At 37.1% G+C, this 21,260-nt stretch overlaps 1 protein-coding gene across 1 annotated transcript in view; it reads right to left on the bottom strand.

Annotated features, from left to right (window-relative positions):
• MPDZ (multiple PDZ domain crumbs cell polarity complex component) overlaps nucleotides 1-21,260 on the bottom strand; it is a gene marked incomplete at both ends in the record, with an annotated part of 95,301 nt that overhangs the window by 9,668 nt on the left and 64,373 nt on the right. The window contains 16 exons of the mRNA XM_079548269.1: nucleotides 1,169-1,265; nucleotides 2,775-2,861; nucleotides 6,356-6,521; nucleotides 6,753-6,946; nucleotides 7,055-7,138; nucleotides 7,460-7,605; nucleotides 9,721-9,898; nucleotides 11,293-11,367; nucleotides 11,457-11,549; nucleotides 12,793-12,870; nucleotides 13,189-13,279; nucleotides 13,542-13,633; nucleotides 15,558-15,754; nucleotides 16,329-16,491; nucleotides 18,242-18,313; nucleotides 19,434-19,535. Of these exons, the coding sequence (XP_079404395.1) occupies nucleotides 1,169-1,265; nucleotides 2,775-2,861; nucleotides 6,356-6,521; nucleotides 6,753-6,946; nucleotides 7,055-7,138; nucleotides 7,460-7,605; nucleotides 9,721-9,898; nucleotides 11,293-11,367; nucleotides 11,457-11,549; nucleotides 12,793-12,870; nucleotides 13,189-13,279; nucleotides 13,542-13,633; nucleotides 15,558-15,754; nucleotides 16,329-16,491; nucleotides 18,242-18,313; nucleotides 19,434-19,535 (1,915 nt within the window). The remainder of the gene's footprint in view (nucleotides 1-1,168; nucleotides 1,266-2,774; nucleotides 2,862-6,355; nucleotides 6,522-6,752; nucleotides 6,947-7,054; nucleotides 7,139-7,459; nucleotides 7,606-9,720; nucleotides 9,899-11,292; nucleotides 11,368-11,456; nucleotides 11,550-12,792; nucleotides 12,871-13,188; nucleotides 13,280-13,541; nucleotides 13,634-15,557; nucleotides 15,755-16,328; nucleotides 16,492-18,241; nucleotides 18,314-19,433; nucleotides 19,536-21,260) is intronic.

Genomic DNA, 21,260 nt, shown 5'->3' with positions numbered 1-21,260 from the left:
TCTGGGTAATCACGCACAATTTTCGCATCAGAAAAAGTTGATCGGCTTATCCACCACTAACTGGCCAATTACAACCACGGAACTGTGTATGGAGCTGAGTATCAGTTTCACTGTGTTGGAAGGTATGGTGACAATGCTGCAATATCACAAAGTTTACACCAGTCAGGTCCCATAAATGCTTACAGGAATAGAAAAAACACAGTATGCAAATTTGTCGGATGTATGGAACCAATACAAGAATGAAGGTGACAAGAAGTGGCAGCCCATGGAATGGCAACCCATATATTCTCCATTGGAAAAAAAAAAAAATTAAGACACAATCTTTGGTGGGTAAGGTGATGTGGACTTTCTGTTGGAATAGAAAAGGGGAGATCCTTCTGAATTTCCTACAATCCAGACATATCATCGACTCTGACAGCTCCATCACAATGCTGATTAACCTGAAAGCTCAAACTTCCACAGTAAGGCCAGAGAAGACAAATTTTCTCCTATAACATGACAATGCCAGGCCTGACACCAGTTTGAAGACTACAGAGAATGTTTTCAGTCTTGTCTGGACTGTTCCATCATATAATCCAAATTTGGTGCCTTCTGATTTCCATCTGTTTGGGCCAGCGAAAATGGGCTGCACGAGCAACTAGTGATAACACAATCATAGCTGCTGTGAAATAGTGGGTCACTTACACTGGTGCAGATTTTTACTTTACTAGACTATTAATGTAGGTAACTATGTTGAAAAATAATGTTTTGTAGCTCAGAATTTGCTCTATCAAATAGTGTTACTATATTCCTTATATCTGTTGTAGTTTCCATGGAAAAAATAGGAGGCATTATTTTTGGAGGGACCTAGATAATTAAACTACAGTGTCCAGAACTGACCACATATTTCCCAAAAATGAGACAGAGAGCGTAATTATTCAATATTCTCAGACTAAATAATATTTCTGGGTAAATTTAGACCCTCATCATCTAAACTGCTGGTGTAACAACTTTAATTTTTTTTACAAGTAATTTGAAGAGATATACAATGTACAGTATAATAACAACTCCTGTGGCACTTCAATGACTGGTACTGTCAAGTCTGCAGTATATAACAACAAAGTGTTAGAGAACATCTCATTTACCAATTCACAGATATAAATTAGAGGAAGGAACAAAGAAAACTTACCAGTATTCTTCTTCAGACCACTTTCAAAGACCTCAGGTGTGCTGGAAGTAGAAGCTGGAATGCTGAAGGATGAGAGACTGCCACTTCCTTCACTGACCTAAATATAATGTTAAACTAGGATTATTGAGTTGCCTCAAACTCTCAGTTTGATAAAAGTAAAATTATATGCCACTGCATTCAGTGTATTTTACTGCATTTTACTGCTACTTTTTCTGTGCACAGCTAAAGCTGACACACCAAACCTCCATATATCTCTTGAACAATAGATAGCTCCTTGTTTGAAATACCATTAGGACAACATAGATTGCATGACTGCAGCCCCACATAACAGTCTACTTTCAAGGACCAGACTGTACCCCTATTCTATCAGTTCAGGAGACCATCTGGCAAAAAAAAGATAGCCACTATTGGGAAACAATACATAAGACAGAACTTTATGCATCTGCATGCCTATCTCACATTCTTCCAGACACTCCATCAGCTAAAACTATGCTGTCCATTCAGGTTCACCTACACATTTCCTGAAAGATTTTCACTACACCTGCAGGATAACATAAAGGAACAACATATCTTAATCCTACAGACTCTTCAAAACATTCAATATGGTAAGCCTTCTCTTACCCAACAGCTTAAATTAAGACCACTCAGAACCTGCATGTTTTCAAGTGGATTGGGATTATCCCTTTTTGAAGAAAGACATTTCAGTCTTTATCCAGTGTTAACCTACTCACTTCAAACTTAAAAAGCTCCTGTTTAATTATATTCATATTCAGCCATTCATCTGCATACTCAATTTATAACGACAAAAAGTTCTAAGGTAACTAGCGAGTTTTCAGAAATTGCTCATACTGGAAATCCTGATGGAAAGTTCTGCAAAGAATCACAGTGTCCTGCTCTCCCATGAAACATGCACTCAGATGCAGAAACTGATGTGAGCTGTAATGCTCTACAGTTAACCAAAGAAAAAATAAATAAACATAGGACAAGACTAATGAAAAGAGTGCAGTTTACTGGAACAACACTCCACTCTACTACTAAGGTATCAAACAGATTCAGTGCCCACTTAAATTTGTTCTAGTATTGATGACACTAACAGTTGACTCTGCTTCACAAACAAGAGTCCTAAAAGTCACACTAGACAAAACAGAAGAGTTATTTTTGGAGTAAACTCTAGGCTGGATAATGTACTTAACAGATAACAAACTAAAATGAACATACAAAAGAGGTAAAAAAAAAATCTGCAAAGTATGCAGAACCATAAAATGGCTTGAGCTGGAAAGGACCTACTCAGTCAGCTACTAGTCAACTACTTCCAACCCCTTGCTACGGGAAGGGTTGCCAACCTCTAAACACACAGCAGAACAGGCTGCCCAGGGTCCCATCCAGCCTAGCGATCCACAACTTTCCTGGTCAACCTGTTTCAGCACCTCACCACCCTCTGAAAGAAAAATTCTCCTCCAACATCTAATCTAAACCTGAATTTACTACTTTTATTCATTTTGTGTGTGGAAAATCACTGTCATCATAAAATCAGTTCCTTTTATTTGCTTTCATTATTCCACCACATTTTACTTCTTCCAAACGAAGTGGTTGCACAGTTACAAACCTGGCTGCTCTGGGATGTTCTCCTCTCAGAGTGGAATGGACCAGCTTTTATTCTTCCAACCTCTAGTCTTACTGTACCTAATGAACACTAAAAAAAAAAAAAGTCAAGATTAATCCCTAGTACCCAAAACATTAAAGCTTATGACAGTATTTACTTGGTAGAAGAAAAAATAGGGACAGAGGGTAAAATATAAGGTTAACAACTCTATAGAATGAGAACTGTACAGACAAAGATCATGGAAGAATCAGAATCATACCAACTGTGATTGAATGATATTACTGGTAGTATAGCATTCCAATACAGACACAAAGACTATACAAGAAGTGCATTTCTGTTACCTTTTCCTTAATAAGTAATTCTGGCTTCTAAGTAATAACATCAACAAACATCTTCAAGGTGATGTTTTTCAAAGAATTATAATAGTGGAGTACTTTCACAATAAGTACAGCAGCATTACAAAACCTCTAAGTATTGATTAATATTTCTGTTGATACAGAATCATAGAATTATACAAGACTAGAGTTGGAAAAGACCTCTGAAGGCCACTTGTTCCATCTCCCCTGTAATAAACAGGGACATTCACAGCTAGATCAGGTTGCCACGGTGAAAGTCACCAGAAACCCTGCTAAAGAGTCTGCCCCCTTCTTCTCTGTATCTCTCCTTTAAATTCTGAAAGGCCTTTTTTGCAGTCACCGGGGACTTCACCTGATTGCCATGACTTTTCAGATGTCATAGAGTGGCTGGGCAATTACATCAGTCAACTTCCTTAAGACTCTGGGATGAATCTCATTGGCACCCATAGACTTGATTTAGGTCCCCCCAGTTGGTCAGGAATTTGATTTCTACTTACAGTGGGAGGGACAGTTGCTACCCTGATCCTCTCCCACCACTGCAAATGTTTAAGGGCTGTGGGGTGAGAAATTATCAGAGAAGACTGAGGCATTTTCTTCTTGGTCTTCAATTTGACCAGCAGGTCGGGCAGGCAGTTTTTCAAATACCCACATGCAATTCAAGTGACTTTCTACATCTGACTCCTGTCAGGGACTAGAGTGATACAAATTGTTTGTACATCGCAAAATCCTACTGTTAGGCACCGAGTTTTTAAATGTACAACTGAGTATTCATACATCTGCATGGAATGCATATCTCAGAACAAAATTCACTATGCAAACAACCATTTAGAAACCAAGACTTTGATAACACATAAGCAAAGGGGTATCTCAAAAAAACATTAGAAAACTGAACTTCCAAAATGGTACAAGTAGCATCAAAATCTACTTGAAGTACAATCAAATATAGAAATTTTTGCTATTTTGCTTTTCCCTCTTTCTTCCAGTGGGGAAGTTTTTACTATGAATCCCTGTATGGAGCCAAATAACTTTCTGCCACAGAAGTCTGCGTTTATTTAACACGGGTTACTTGTATTACCCTATGAAAGGACTATAAATATGTCAGAAAATTCACAGCAATAAATAGGTCAATATATGAAAACTAACAACAGAACATACCCATTCTAACAGAATTTCCAAACTACCTGTAACGCTATAATGGGATGAAAAGTACCACGTTAACAGTGGGGTGGCAAAGTCTTTGGCTACAGACAAAGAAACGAAGGAAAGGAGCTGCCTATCTCTGGAGGGTCTCAGATAGGCAGGAATCTCCAGTGAGATGCCCTCACCTCCACTGACATCCCTCACATGAGGTCTGAGAAGAGGTGGATCCTGACTCACGCCTTCCAGTCACTCAGGTGCACCTGAACATGCACCTGTGCTCCCCTGATTAGCCCTGCCTTCCCAACAACTGCTCAATCACTGTTTCAGGCTGTGATTTAGCACTTCTGCAACATTACTGTAGCTAGCATATCTTATAAATATCCTCTCAGAGGTGACATTAAAAGAGATTTATTACCAGTCTTTTTTTTTTTTTTTTTTTTTTTTCTCAAATAATGCTGTTTGGTCTAGTGGTTGGTCAACCTGCACATAGCAGTGGGGCTGAAGCTCAATGATCCTTTTCAACCCAGGCAATTCTATGATTCAGTGATTTATATGTCCTGGAAAAGACTTGATCAGTGCGTAGGCTAAAGCAGTCTTTCCTGATCGCTTGAATTGGCTCACATTAAACCACACAGAAAACTGAGCCAGTAACCTATATACCTACAATAACCACATCCTCACATAAAATGCAAACCTACAAATGAGGTTTAAAAATTATTATGTGTGAAGGTAAGAGGTAACACTTTCCACCTGAACTTCTGATTAAGTGAATTCACAGTCTTTTATGGCTTAGACTTTTTTCCTGGAGTCCTCTATCTGACAAACCCTTCAGTCAAATGAGGAAGCAAAACTATCAAATTTTCACACATTGTAGGGATACTTAGAAAACAAAACTAAACAACACTGTTAGAACAGGATGCATTTTCAGCTTAAGGACACTTTCTGGTGGTTTTATATGAGCTGAAGTACTTTTAGGTTTTCTAAAGATTGTAAATAACATAAACCAAAAATATATATTAGGCAATACAAGACAGTTCTCTGTAGATCTAACTCTTGTGAATGGACGCAGAATGGATACCTAAACTAAAAAAGATTGCCTATCTGTGAGTTTATTCCATTTGTACTTTGTGAAATAAATAGAACTGTTAATAATTATATACATGAAATATTTTGAAAGTCACATTTCACAGGACTACACAAAAAAAAAAAAAAACAAAAAAAACTTAAAAAAGATGAGAAACTGTTAAAGATCTGGAAAAATTTAGCTGTGCATGTAATGTAAACAAGCATAATTGTGCCTGTGTACCAAACAGTTAGCTATGAATAGTGGCTGTTAAAATTTTTAAAGTTAACATTTTCATTGGAAAATGATGACTCAATGGAATCTTGATATAAAGCAGGAATATCTCAAAACTCTAAACAGAAGACAGAAAAGTTGGCTACCAGCTGAACATCCAGCTAAACCACAGAAAATGTTGCATATTATATGACTTCATTCTGATTTCGAAGTAGAGAGCGGAGATCAGATAAAAAGAATTTGCTGAGAACAGAAATTCTGGTTCTGAGAGCAGCAGACGAGAGGTTACTTCAGTTATTTTGGTGGGAAAGCAGTTTCTTATGCTAGATGCCCTTCTCGCTGAGAAAGGCATTATAACATTTAGTTGATGTAAGGTGACAATAGACATAAGCAGGGAAAAATAAAAGAACATTAACTTTGTAAGTAATCACCTTTTGATATAACTACTCCAACGACTTCTCCATCATTTAAAATCAATTCTGAATAACTTTTTAAAAATGTGAGAAAGCTAAACAAATGTGATTTTTTTTTGAGAAAAGAGAGCAAACTAAAACTTAATGCTGTATCTAACCAATGGCCTTTTATTGCCTTGTAAGTGTATAAGAATCTCTACTACCACTATTCCCATTTTCATCAGACAAACTATGAAAATATGACCGCTCTAGCCTTCAGGAAATTAAATTCAGATCCAAAGTTCATTCCCACTGACACTGCAGGAAGAGTCTGAATATGGACTGAATAAAACTCAAGCTTTCAAAAAATCTGGATTTCAGCTCTTCACTTTTAACCACCTCCTGTTTTCTTGATACCTTTAGCAAAGCTGCAACAGCTTCCTGGTTAGCGTTTCGAACATCTTCTCCATTCACTGTTAATATTTGATCTCCTTGCATCAATCTCCCATCTGTATCTGCTATTCCACCTTTGACGATGTCTGACACGAACACCCCCGTATCATTTCTGTAAAAACACATACGTCCTGTATTACAACACTGTTTAAGGGTGATTTTATTGGCTTGTAATTGGGAATGCATTGAACATCATCTTACTTTTTTAGGCTACTTCCTCTAGGAAAAGCATAAAAATGACATGTACTGCCAATAAAGCCCAAAGGATCTGAGCAATGCACACCAAAAAAAACCAAGCATGCCTAACAAGTTCCAGACATTGACTGTCCTTGTACATTCATACCTTTTCCCAACTATACTCAGCCCAAGGCCTTTGCCAGGCTTCTTTTGGAGCTCTATGGTGAGTACATCATACATGTCTTCCTCCTTGTACTGTGCCTCATCTCTGTACACAGTCAGACGAACTTTCTGGGGAGTCTGCCGGAGAACATTAATTGCTTCATCATGTGTGGCACTCCTGAGGTCAATTCCATTCACCTACAATGAAAGCATACATTGGTAAACTATGAAGGACTGTCCAACAGACAAATAAAATATATCTAGATAGCAAATGACAATAAACAGTGATAAAATCAACCACTGTACCTCTAATATCTGATCCCCAGCCCAGAGTCTGCCATCTTTTGAAGCTGCTCCTTCATCATATACTTCATGGATAATGATTGCTCCCTGCAGATAAACAACAAAAATATGCTGCATGCTGGAAGAAAATTCCCCAAACTGTGAAGCAAGACCAATGGAAAATTTCTTCTAAAATTCAGTAGTGATGAACAGTGATGAAGAGCCAGAAGAAATATGAAAAAATTACCAAAATATTTAAGAAGTTAATTTACTTCCAATCTCAAATACACACACACACACATATATATATATTTTCCCTAAAAGGCTAGCATTAGTATCTTTTTATAAATGCTACAGAAAGGAAGATAAAACCTCTTTTAATTTCATTATTACTAATTCATGTGAATTACATATATTTTTCCAACCCACCAACAAAGTGTCCGCTCCTCCAACTATGCTTAGACCAAGACCAGTCCGTCCTTTGGAGATATCAATGGTTGTTTCACATCCAGGAATAATGGGACAAGTAGCCGGGTCAGAAGCTAGTGTGGCTGGAGTTGAAGACCTGCTCGTATCTAAAACAACAATATAACATCCTCGTTACAGTAGGATGGCTAGGTATCAGAAAAGTGAATTTACCATATCATTTTGAGAGTTGACCAATAGCTCAACAGTAAAAGCCCAACAGTTGATCTACTGATAACATCCTAATTTCAAAATGACCACATAATGCCATTCTCCCTTCTTCTCAAGCACTATCCAATGGTTTTAGTAGCAGTTGTCCAATTTCTATGCCATTAAGTACATGGACCACTGTTTTGACTTAACTTAGACAGGATCATATAAAATGTACTGTATTTGTACTACTTCATTCTCACAGTTGGGATAGTTAAAGAAGATAATTCAACTTAAACTCTGTCATAGATGGAGTGCATACTATCTACTACACATATGGATACAAAGATGTCAGCCCAATCCTTCTATAAGGGGTCAAGTCAAGGTTAATCTAAGTATTCTATCAGACTCAGACTTGTACCGTGAGAAAGAATATGAAGCATGAGTCAACTACAGTGGTAGTCCAGCAGTCTTTGGTCAACTTATAACCTGAAATAGCAATTATCTGTGATATTAACTAAGTTCATCTCTAGTATGACACAAATTGATCTTTGCTTCAGTTTTTTTTTTTTTTTTTTTTTTTTTTTTGGTCAGTTCTATATCTTTTAAAGTTAAAACAAGCAAACAACCTAAGTACGCTACAAGGATATATTGTGCAATAATTTAATTAAAGGGAAGGAAACGCAATCAGAGCATCTGGGATGTTAACATCATCTCTATCACTGATGTCTCATGGACTTTAAAGAGACATCAAAAACAGAGTTTTTCAGAATTTAAAATCAAGTATGTAAGTCCTTTTTTAGACATTTTAAAGACTGATTGAAAGAAGTACCACTGAAACTAGAAGAAGGTTTGATCATTCAAAAATAAGCATTTCTAGTACACAAACATTTAGGTATTGCATGAGCAAATAATTCAGTAGGAACACTAAGCTTCAAAACAAGCAGGTCTGGCCTCTGAAGGGAAGTAGAAGAGCACTCTTGACTATTCAAGGTTAAAGCTTCTACGCAAGCTGTTCTGTTATGCAAGCTGTTTGTTGTATGGTAAGAAACTGTTACAGAAGCACAGAATGGTTGAGATTGGAAGGGACTTCTGGAGGTCACCTAGTCCAACACCCCTGTTCAGGAAGGAATACCCAGAGAAAGCTACCCAGGACTGTGTTCAGGTGGCTTTTGAAAATCTTCAAGGAGGGAGACTCCACAAACTCTTTGGGCAATCTGTACCAGTGCTCCCTCATCTGCAGGGAAAAGATAGACTTGGTGGAAGAAAACTGGGAAGTAAGTTATACAATCAGCTCGAGGATGAAGAGGAAAAAGATCTTTCAAGAGATGTACTGTATATCCCTACAGACTGGTGAAATCAAGTTTCAATCACAACCCAAGGATAATGGAGGGGGCACTGACAACGCCTCCATCAGTAGTTTGTCCATAAGATATGGTGTGGAAGACTGGAGAAAGAGGGAATAGACTTGTACAGAGTGACAGACTTCAGTTGTGTAGTGTGTCCTTACCAGTGATGTAACTCTGTATCAGTATTACTACTAATAACAAACAACAGAAATAGGACTCAGTAATACTTTGTGATGTACATATATATTGCCTTCAATACGTTCATAATTTAATTAAACTTTTACTAGCTTCTTAGTCATCATCAATCAGTGGCATCTCTTGTCAAGAGGGAGACATTCAAACTTGGCTAGTATTTAGCACTTGGAAAGCATCACTCATTCCTCTGTTCTAGGAAAGATTATGTGAATTTCTCTCTGATTTAAAGGAAAATACTCCCACTTCATTCTAGACAACCATGACCTGAGCATTTGACGCACAGGCTTTGAGACAAAAAAGGAAATCCCTCCATCACTCCACTTCTACAAATAGGCATATGGGAAGGCAAGAGGTAAGTCTTCACTGTGGAGTCTCACTGCTTTATTTAGATTGCTCTTCAACCTGGAAGTAGTAGGAAGTGAAGCTCAGCCAACAGTCACATGCATACAAAAAAACCCAAAACTTGCTTACTATCTGGGTCCTCATCTTTATCTCATAATTGTTGTGAAACAAGATACATAAGAACCTTACTTTTGACTGCTTCTGGTTCTGGTGAGTTCGAAGAGCAAACAGCTGTTGGTGGCTGGATATTCCTCCTCTCTGCTGATGCGGTGCTGGAAAGGACTGGTGCTATGGTTTGGCTATCTGGCTCTGCTGAGTTGATTGTAAGCTTCACTGAATTTTTGGATGACTTCAGGAGATTGATAAACTGAATGATATAAAGAAAAGATGGTGAAGAATGTAGTTGGACTTCCCATTGTAAAAGAAAAATAAGGCAAACGAACTGCTCTCCAAACTGAAGCCAATATTCTGGAGATTTTATTGTCAATTAACAATCATAAACATTGATGTTGAGGGCCTGACCTGGATAACGTTATTCAATTACCTTCTACAGAAGTCTGCCAAAATATACAACATGGTAATATTGTTACCTATGAGCAGTTTCTTTGGACAAAGTATTATATTTATAGCAATCAGTAGAAAGATCAGAAAACTAGTGTTGTCTCTTAATGTGGAACCCAGTTATGATCTCACAAAAAATCAATGTCAGGAAATCTAAAGTTTTCTATCAAAGCACAGTAGTGCCATACAAGCTCCTTAATCAGAAACACAGGTGAAAGGAAAAATTGAAAATATTATCTGAACTACAGGAGGAAAAGGATAATACTGAAATGTAACACAAAATGGGATCAAACTCATGCTGTAGTTTCAGGATATGGTGAAAAAACTTCAAAGTTTGCTACTGTCTCACAGGCATCAAATCCTTCCAAGCATTTCAATATAATTATAATTATTTTTTTGTTTTAGAAATGAAACCTTACTCAGTCTGTTCCTCCTTTTTTTCAAGCCTTTTCCACTTCCCTGCAAACAATTTCATTATTGCTTAAGTATTTACTGCTTGAAACACAACAGTCCTCTCAGAGAATAAGATGGATACTCTGCTAATTGCTTTTTAACAAATCAGTAGTGATCTTGCACCAAAAGAATCACTTTTCTGGGTATCAAGGCAGATACTAAAAAATGTGCCCTCCTTAATCCATTACAAAGCCTTAACTGAGTTTGGTGAGCTGGAAGTTAGTAAAATCTATCTATCAACAATAAATACCGATATTTAGGAATGGAAATAGCTTTTGCCAGAGGGCTGAAATATCAGGCTGGAGACTAGATGTTTGTTACACATACTCCCCATGTATATAAGCTCAGTTCATGACCTGATTTAGCACTGAAGCAACTTACTAGTTTGAAATACAGACATATCAATTTCATTGTTTCTCACACTTTTAAAGTGGTGCAGTTATGAAGAGACAAGATTCAGTTATAGTTCATACCTCTTATCCCAGCACTAGGTGCTTCATACTCATTAGATGCGAAACAGGAAAAAAAAAATCATATCCGTAGTAAAGTGAAAGACTATTTATTTATGTTGGCTTTAGCTTACTCTGCAGTAATTTTTTTATCCAGACAAAACTTGTGTATCTTTGGTTCTTAGGCTAACTTTGAAAATGCAGTTAGAGTCACCAAAATCTCACAAGTTTGTTTGACACATCATCTCCTAAACTTAGTGGTGTTATTTCTACAGTATTCCAGACAATTCAGAAGCACCTTTTCTATTGGATAGCCCACAACAATCTCATCATCCACTGCCAGGATCTGACTCCCAATTTTGATTCTTCCATCCTGGAAATAAAATAGAAAAAGAAATATAAACTGGGTGCTAGTAAAAGTATATATATTTTTTTTCATATGGATTTAAAATATTTTCACACCTTTGCTGCTGCACCATGATCTGTTAAGCTCTTAATAACTACTCCATTGACTGTGTCTTCTTCACTAATGGCAATTCCCAAACCTCCTTCATCCTGGGATAAAACAGAAATACGCAAATGGTTAGGTACTGTATTTATCAAAATGTTACAATACATTCACAAAAGACTAGTGCAGACTGCAGAAATAACAGAAGTTTGGGTCTTCCCAATGCATCAATGTTTTACTTCAAACTAAACTATGTCTAAAATAGCAGATTTTCCCAGTCTATTAATAGTATATTGCTTACCAAGATAAATCTGAAGGAATTTTAAATTCAAACCCCTTTCTTCTGAAACTTGAAGTTCAGCTATGATTCAGTTGTTGAATTCATAAATAGGAAGAACAATTACAGAATCACAGAATGGTTGAGATTGGAAGGGACCTCTGGAGGCTCCTGACCAACCTGTTGCTTAAGTACGACTAACTTGAGCAGACTGCCCAGGAACATATCCAGGTAGCTTTCAGAGATACCCCAGAAAAGAGACTCCACTACCATTCTGAACAACCTAATCTGTTCCAGTGCTCTTTCATCTGCACAGTACAAAAGTGCTTCCTGATGTTCAAATTGAACCACCTGGGTTCCAGTTTGTGCCTACTGTGTCTTGTCCTGGGACTGGGAACCATTGAAAGGGCCTGACTCTTTTTACTCTCCCTATGGGTATTTATACAAATTGATAAGTTCCCTCCTGGACTCATTTCAGATGAGCAGTGTCAGGTCTCTGAGCTTCTCCTCCACTTCCTTGATCATTTTGGTGGTCCTCTGTTGGATTCTTTCCAGTATATCCATGTTTTTGTCATATCAAAGGATCCAAAGCTTGACACATTACTCCATGAGCAGCCTGATCAAAACCAGCTAGAGGGGAAGGATAATCTCTCTTGACCTACTTTGCCTAATGCAGACTGGCATACCATTAGCCTTTTTAGCAAAAACATTTGGAAACTACTCAGGCAATGATTTAACTGATACAGCATAATAAAACCTCACTGTGTTCAACCAAACAGCTAGTTACTGCAAATTTTAAAATTAGATCAAAAACGACTTCTTCCAGACACAAAGAGCATTTGGCAAATATACATGATGTTAAAAAACTTCCTCAGGTTTTCATGGAAGGTATAACATCAGGAAAGTTTTTGGCTCACTCAACAGAAAGGAAGAATAAAAGGACTCTAGAAATCTCCAGTCTGACGGCCAGTAAGTAAGGGACAACATTTGTTTGCTTTGAGGGATTCCAATATAAAAAAAACAAGCCGGTGAATACAAACATGGCTGGTGTCAATTTAATTCTCAGCACATACCTTAGGAAGTTCCACATACTGAATATTTTTATATGAACTGAAGTCAGGTGAAATACCAGAGTCTGCAGTAGTATCAACCTAATAAAGAAAACACAACTGTGAGCAGCTACTTTCATCATTAACATTTTTAACAAAAAGTGGATCTGATCATGTTATGGATCCATTTAAACTGCTATAACCCTCTTCACAGGAACACTAGATTTACTTCTTAGTTCAGATGAACATAAAGTAAAACAGATCTAGGTACAGCAAATGTAGCACTGGTAAGAAATCTGTTCTATTTTTCCACTGGATTTCTTTACTTAGTGCAATATTTGCTGAGTATACAGGGTACCCATCTACCCAGAACAATGTCAGAATCTCAGTCAAATGAGAAAAAAACAAAATTTACTTAACCTCTTGATTTTGAAGTTTCTCTGAAGCACAAGGTAAAGCCTCTACTGATTTTGCAGGGCAAACAGCCATCTGATTTATTGCATCTTTATTTCTACAAGAGATTCAGTTATAAAACATAGTAAAATAACATCATCTTAATTGGAGCACATTTAACTCTAGCTCTTTCTTCTGCATTATTTTTGGTATTATCAATGCAAATATCAAAACAGAAATACAACGTATATTTAACAATTCCTACAAATTGGGCTTAAAAGCATACCAATCTTCCCAAAATTAAAAATAAAATAGAAGTACTATTGGTGCAAGAACCTGAGTACATTAAAATGCTTTTTTTTTTTTAAATAAGAACTTACCTGATGAAGATTATTTTCACTTTAGACGGAGCACATTTGATTATGAATGAAGCATTCTGGTGAGTCCTTCCATAGAGTATTTGCCCATTTATCTACATAGAAGAAAGCAGTAATTATTTTTCAAATAAAAAATCTGAAATACCACATCATGGCTAAAGCAACAATTTTGTTACAATTATGGAGTATATTGCGTCCTGCTCTCTCTTCCTTTTTCAATAAAAATTTATTGCAATTTAATTTCAATTAAGTTCAGTTTAATCAGCATTGGTGAGGCCACACCTTCAGTACTGTGTTCAATCTTGTGCCCTCACTGCAAGAAAGACATTGAGGCCCTGGCGTGCGCCCAGAGAAAGGCAACGAAGCTGGTGAGGGGTCTGGAGCACAGGCCTTATGAGGAACTGCTGAGGGAGCTGGGATTGTTCAGTCTGGAGAAGAAGAGGCTCAGGGGAGACCTTACGTCTCTCTACAACCACCTCAAGGGAGGTTGTAGTGAGCTGCGGGTCAGCCTGTTCTCTCATGTAACTGGTGATAGGACTGGAGGGAATGGCCTCAAGTTGCACCGGATGAGATTCAGGCTGGATGTTAGGAAATACCGCTTTTCTGAAAGAAAAGTCAGGCAGTGGAATGGGCTGCCCAGGGAGGTGGTGGAGTCGCTGACCCTGGAGGTGTTCGAAGAACCTTTAGGTGCTGTGTTAAGGGACATGGTTTAGTGAGAACTATTGGTGATGGGTGGATGGTTGGACTGGATGATCCCGTGGGTCTTTTCCAACCTTGGTGATTCTATGATTCTAATTTTGATCTAACACTGTCACAATGCTAAAAATGTCATTCTCTGGATTACACTGTGTTGTCTTAGCACATTATCTAGTTTCGCTTTGTGACTGATGGAGCAATACAGTGAGGCCATGAGAAATTCTAACCAAAGTAAATAAATACATAAAGCCAACAACAAGATTACCACTATTTATTGAATCTCAGCTCTGAGCAATGTACCTTCTACAAAGAAATTTGAATGTCGGTGCATTTATAATCTATAAAGATTTGACCTCATAATTGCCATCTTCATTTGGCAGAAAAGACTCACTGAAAACTCACAAAGTCCTTGAGATTCACGAGATTTAAGTGTGAACTTGCAGAATAAGGCCATAATTTGCTAACGTTTTATTAACTGTGTTGGTCTCTGACTTTATAGGAGAGCTGACTCAGACAGACGTATTTCAATGTGTTTTAAGGATACCATGCATTTGCAATACTAAGGTTTTAAAACTTGAAAAACTTTAACGGATTCAAGAGAACCGCCTAGCACACAACACTAGACTTATTGCAAATGACAAGCATGAGAGTAGATCCACAGTATCACAAATCCTCTGCATTCTCTCCCAGTCTTCCCCTGCCAGCCTATATGCCTTCAGTGTCATCCTCACACTTGGTGCTGGGAAGGAATGGCAGAACTGACAATTTCCTCACTGTAGTGTTAGACGCTGCAACATAGCAGTTCTGACATTAAAAAAAATGGTTCTGTGAGGGTAATGTTAACTATCACTACTAACCTGAGGAGAGCCACAGCAGAAAATATATCCACAAGCAAAATCAGTTGAATCGCAGTAACATAAACAACACATTCATAAACATACTGAGAATGTTACCTGCATATTAAGCCATGTGTTCTCTTCAAAAAGCCACTAGAATTCAGCCCAAATATGGCAAGAGAGTCCATGATACAAACAAATCCGTTTCTGTTACCCCTGAAACCCCTTGATTTCTCTTTTATATGTTACATAAGCTTTTTGGTATTCTCACACTTCTAGTGTGAGACAGGGAAATAATTAGAAACTCCGGAGCACTCCACAGATGGATTGCTTAAGGGCCTTTTGTTTTCTACAATTCACAATCTATGATGCAGAAATTGCTGTGTCCTCTATTCCAAGGTCCATTAAAAAACACCAGCAATGATCTAATATTTAGTGCATTTTAAGTCAATATGTTTTAGTTTCTATAAAAATCGCAAGAACTCACCTCCAGCAACTCATCTGCAATCTGTAACCTGCCATCTTTGCCAGCTGCACCATTCGGATCAATTCCCACTATAAAGACACTCATCCTGGATCGGTCTTTGTTACCAGCAAGACTAAGTCCCAGACCTGTCCTTCCTTTTTCTAGCTCAATCATGTGCAGTTCGCCTGGTAGACTTCCATAGCGCTGTGAAATCTTTTCTAAATGTAAAGGTATGGGAAACAAAGTTGAATTTGCATTATAGGCTCACAAACTAGTTGGAGAGTTAAGATTATTGTCCAATGGACAGTATCTGACAGTAAAATGTAAACTGGATAACAAAGTCACAACTGTACTCCACATTTTCATTCCAGCTAAGTCTTTGGTGATCTCTAGTTCTTTGTCTTCTTTCTAACTTGGGAAAACATTAAAAAAGACTAAGCATATAAAAGCAATAATCTTTACCCCAATAATACTTTCAGCTAACAGGAATCATAACATTACATATCACAGCCATCAGTTACCTACAGTAACTGAAATTCTGCAAGTAGTCCTGAGTACGAAATTGTGACTCTGGACCATGGAGAAACACAACGATTGATATGTAATTTAGAAGAATCATTTTTGTGTTTCACTATGTGCCTCTGACAACCACAAGTGAAAGCTGACAGCAACACTTAAGACTCAAAAAAACTCATGAGAATGAAGTAGTTCAGACTGGATACCTCGTATCTTTTCTGACAATACTATTTCAGCAATAAATATTTGAAAAATTATCACGAAAGATAAGCTTACTCCAGCTGTAACCAAACTCATCATCCTTCTCTACATCTTCTACAACTTGGCTGGATGATGACTGTGGAACATCACAGCTTATTCCTGAAAACGCAGAAGGAGGAGGCAGAGGCAGGTCACAAGATGAAGTCTTTTCTGGCTCTGAATCGGATTGACTGAAAGCCTGTGGAGAATAAGAAAAATGTAATGGCTAAGCAAATGCAGACTTATGTGTACAGCAAGACAGCATACAAAAACATCAAAAAGGCAATGACTATGGCTTTGAAGTTTAAATACCAAGCAGCTGGAACTCTAAATGTGTAATACAGCACAGAAAAGCTGCAAGAGATCAAAGATGGAAACAAGCACTAGGCAAGGTAAGAGATAACCTCACTCCAAAATGAATTCAGAAGCAAACAGAACAGACAATTAAAGCCCAATTCAGTAAAGTTTTATGTGCCACTTTATAGGTCAGAAAAAAGTAGCCTGTGCAGCTTGACCTTGAATGTCTCCAGAGATGAGGCCTCCACTGCATCCCTGAGGAATCTGTTTCAGTACTTCACTACCCTTACTGTAAAAAACTTATTCCTTATATCCAATCTAAATCTCTCATCTTTTAGTGGGAAGCCATTTATTTCTCCTTGTGCTGTCACCACAGACCCTGCTAAAGAGTTTGTCCCCTTCTTTCTTGTAGCCTCTTAGATACTCAAAGACCACTATCAGGTCTCCCTGGAGCATTCTCTTTTCCAGGCTGAACAGCCACAGCTCTTTCAGCCTATCCTCATAGGGGCGGTGAAGTTATATAATTATTCTGAAGTTATCCACGCCCATCAGCTGTTGGTAAGTGTATTTTCAAGAAAGTGTTCAGTACTAGCTTCATAGCTCTATTCTTGTAATTTCAGTTTTCACTGTCCTCCAATACAAAGCTTGAAAATAACATCACAGATAATGTCTACAGAAGCCAGAAGCACTGAAATACTTTATCAGAGCTCAAAGAAACAGAATAACAACATAAACCTTGGACAACTTTAATACACTTTCAAATTAAGGTGTTGAAAGGACTGGAAAGTTAACAACTTTGTGACACTGAGATTTAAGAAAGATTTAAGAATGTTACAAAGGCACCCATGCCAACAGTTTAGATTAGGTAAAATTCATTAAAAATGCCATGCCTGTGCTTGAAAGCTAAGGCATTCTAAGGCAATGCATTACGGAAATATTTACAATTTTTGCAAATTATACTCTAAAACATAAGCCTCAAATGATGCAGCAAAATTAAAACAAAGAAATTTTTTATCCATCAGAATGACAGAATGGTGAAAAGAAAACGCCAGACATTAACAGCAAAAGTGCTTTTTTCTAATGCAAAGTTCATGTATCCAACATAGAGAAAAATTGGTGACAGTCTTCTACCTCAGCAGAGCTGAAAACCAGAGATGAAAAAGAGAGGAGTTTCAGATGCATTGTAAATTTTTCTTTGTGAAGAGATGAAGGAAAAGGCTAAGAAGGATGTTAATATGCAATTAAGACACAGGGGACCACCTTCTGCCTTCTAAACTCAGCCTGTTACGCATGTGTCTCTAACAGCTGGAGCTGGCCCCTCAGCACACATAAGACTTTTGCTCTCTGAATCAGGCCATACACACATGAAAAACTAAAATGCTTTAACTCATGAAATACTTGTTAGGTGCCATAGCACAGTATTTCATATTACGTTATTCAAAATGCAAAGCATCACACGGTACACAAACCCATCTGGCTATCAGGGTCACTGATCACAGCCAAGCAAGTATTAAAAATGGCAGTTGGAGCAGTATCACTTTCAACAGAGGAGGCACAGGTGGAGGAATAAGCAGGATTCTGGAAGGTATCACAGGACATGTACAAATGCACAGCACACACAGTATCACCTGCTCACTAGAAACAAGACAAACCTTGAATGGTGTGGGAGCAAAAGGGTTAGTTGGGGAACAACGGAAGGTAACCCTAATTGGATTCGATACCTCCTATAGCAACAGAAAACAGCAACCCATATGTTACAGTACCTTTGGCAACATGTAGTGTTACTAACGAACAACTCAATTTCATTACTAACTGCTGCAAATGTATTAAATCAACAAAACAAACTATTCCAGGAGTTATTAAGGGCCTTGCTTTTGCGAGCTTTCTTACTGAACACAAACCTGTAAGCAGCTGACAGAGATGACAAAAAAGCATTCTTGTCTCAGTGCATAAACTACAAAAACAGTTTTTTCTCTAAATACATACACTTTTTTCAGAAATGTTTTTGAAAATACAGAAAACACAAGCCATCATTTATTATTCCACTCCCATGGAACAAATAGAGATTTCAAAAACGTACATGCAATTATATATCACATATCATAGAAATTCATTTTACATTTGAGAGAGCCAACAGACTGCAACATGGAAAAATAAGAGGATAGTGTCACTCCCAGCCACTTACTGCTTTAAATCAGAAATGCATGCACAAATGAATTAAACCTTTATTTATTACTGTGTTAGGTTAATTCTGTCTCCAACATGAATAACATGCTGTAAGCACTAATCTGAAAAAAAAAAAAAAATCCAACTTTTTTCAGATTTTCAAAGATGTAGGTATGTTGTCCATGGTACACTAAAAGAATTTTCAACAAGAAAAGTGGAAGTATTTTCAGCACCATTAAACAAAGCAGCCAATATTTCTTGGGCTTTCATCGGGGGAAAAAAAAGAGACAGCAAAGATGCCATAGCAAAATACATAGCAGCAAAACACTATACACTGATGACAGATTTTCACTCTGGTAGAGTTTTTAAACAAACATCACAGGAACTGATCTTCTAATTGAGAACTTGCTCCTTTGATAGCTTTGATTAATTCAAATTCAGTAATTACAGTTAATGGACCTGGCTTTTCTTATCCAAAAACTTTTCTCCACTCGTATATGCATGCATGTATGTGTCTGGGCCATTTTAATTCACTACACAGAATTTCCATCTTCATCAGCACAGTATTTTATACAAATACAGTACAGAAGAATTTAAATTCAGAGACATACTAATGGCAAAAAAAGCACACGTATCATGTTTGGTGAGTCAAAAGCAGATAGTTAATCATCATCCAACCTTGTTAGCGATGAACTGAGAAGAATCAGCAAATGGGTTAGTGCTGCTGAAGATAGTTGGCCTACAGAAAAGATAGTTCTGCGGGAAAGGCAGGGAAGAGTTCTAAAAGAAAAACATAACAGAAACTGAACAAAAACATTTTTAAGTGAACCCTCTGTGACTCGTTAAACAAAATGTATTTATTTTCTAGTTTGTGCTAACCAAGCAAGATCTTACTAATATACTGCTGTACAGACACATAAAGGTAGATAAACTGCATTTGCTCTGTATTTTCAACTTGTATGCTCAAGATGATCAGCTATGATTAGCAGAGATCAGAGGAAAATATTGATCCTCCAATGTGTTCTAGCCCACAAAATCCCTGAAGTGTAGTATTTAGTAGCATAAACAATGTAACATTTACTTGCTGTGGAATTAGTACAATTTTGCCTAGGTATCTCAGTTTTTGGGATAAACTTCAACCTCAGTTACTTAATCATAGAGTTGCGAATTCCTAGATGAGAATAAATGCAATTTGTATTAATAACACAGTATAAATCTAGGACAAGTTTTATTTTGTAAACCACGCAAATTCTCGCTATTTGATTTATGTATCAAGGTAATGTATTCACAGCGCCCTTTGCAAAATATAAGGCTTAGTAATATTAGACATCTCTGACTTTACACCTCACTTTGCATCTGTGCGGATGTATGTGTGATTTACTGACTTGTACTGTAACAAGTTGGTCTTCTTGTTAAACAATACAAGGTAAGGTAGTTATTTATTTAACAAACTAAATCATTTCCTATGTCAATAAAATCAAAGGATGTAACTTCATCACTTATACTCCCTATGCAGTTCTAGTATTGTATTCTACTTTAAGATCAGAAAGAGAAAACAGTCCAATGTGTACTTTATTAAGTAAGTAATTAATTAAGTAATTTCTATAATAGGTGCATCCATCTGTTTGTGGTCTAAATAACTGGTTGCTATAAGCTTCATGTTGCTGGAAAAAAGAAATGTACTAAAGGGAATGTGAAAGGCTTGCAGCAACAACTAACAGTTTAACATCATGGTAATTTAATCCAGATATAAGTTGCAGTTACAAAATTTTCTTAAAGTACATAGATCTGTTCACCATTTCTAAAAATATTCTTCTAAGCATTTATCCTCAAATATTACTTTGCAAAGCAAAATGTAATGTAATTTGATAAGACAGCACATCTTGGTTCTACAGTGTCTTCAGCACAGAGAAGGTACAGACCTGTATGAACAAGCTCTCTTCATTGACAAGCCCCTCACAGTAAAAAAGCAGTTGCCCTACAGTAAATTATTTTCTGTTTATACGTGTAACTCACACTTAGATGTCATCTTTTGTAAAGAGAAGTTTGGGAAGAATAATTTATCAGTGCAATGGTTCTATTACAGTTTCAACATTACATCAGCCACTGCAAAGAATTATCAACTGTATCTTTTTAAATTTTATGCAGCTAAAATAAATATCATGAAGGCTTTGTTTTCAAACACCAGTCTTAGTAAAACAGGAAACAGATTAGCCACAATAATTCAAAATTATGCCTTTTTTATCTTTTTCATGATGACAGAGCACCTAAAGTATAACTGCTAGTTCTAATTCTAATCTATGCAACTGTGTTGTATTAATTGTATTGACTGCTCACAAGGATAAAATTTGGAGCACTCGAGTTTGTCTATACAGTTACATTTTAAATAATGCACATAAAGCATGTCTTCTTCCACAGTCTACAGCAAGTAAAACACATACTAAAATACCAAATACTTTTCCTTTTCTTTTTCTTTTTTTTCTTTTTTCAAAATAAGACAAAAAA

Source organism: Tetrao urogallus, assembly GCF_951394365.1.
Source record: "Tetrao urogallus genome assembly, chromosome: Z".
Classification (NCBI taxonomy): domain Eukaryota; kingdom Metazoa; phylum Chordata; class Aves; order Galliformes; family Phasianidae; genus Tetrao; species Tetrao urogallus.
This window is presented reverse-complemented; position numbering and strand designations above follow the sequence as displayed.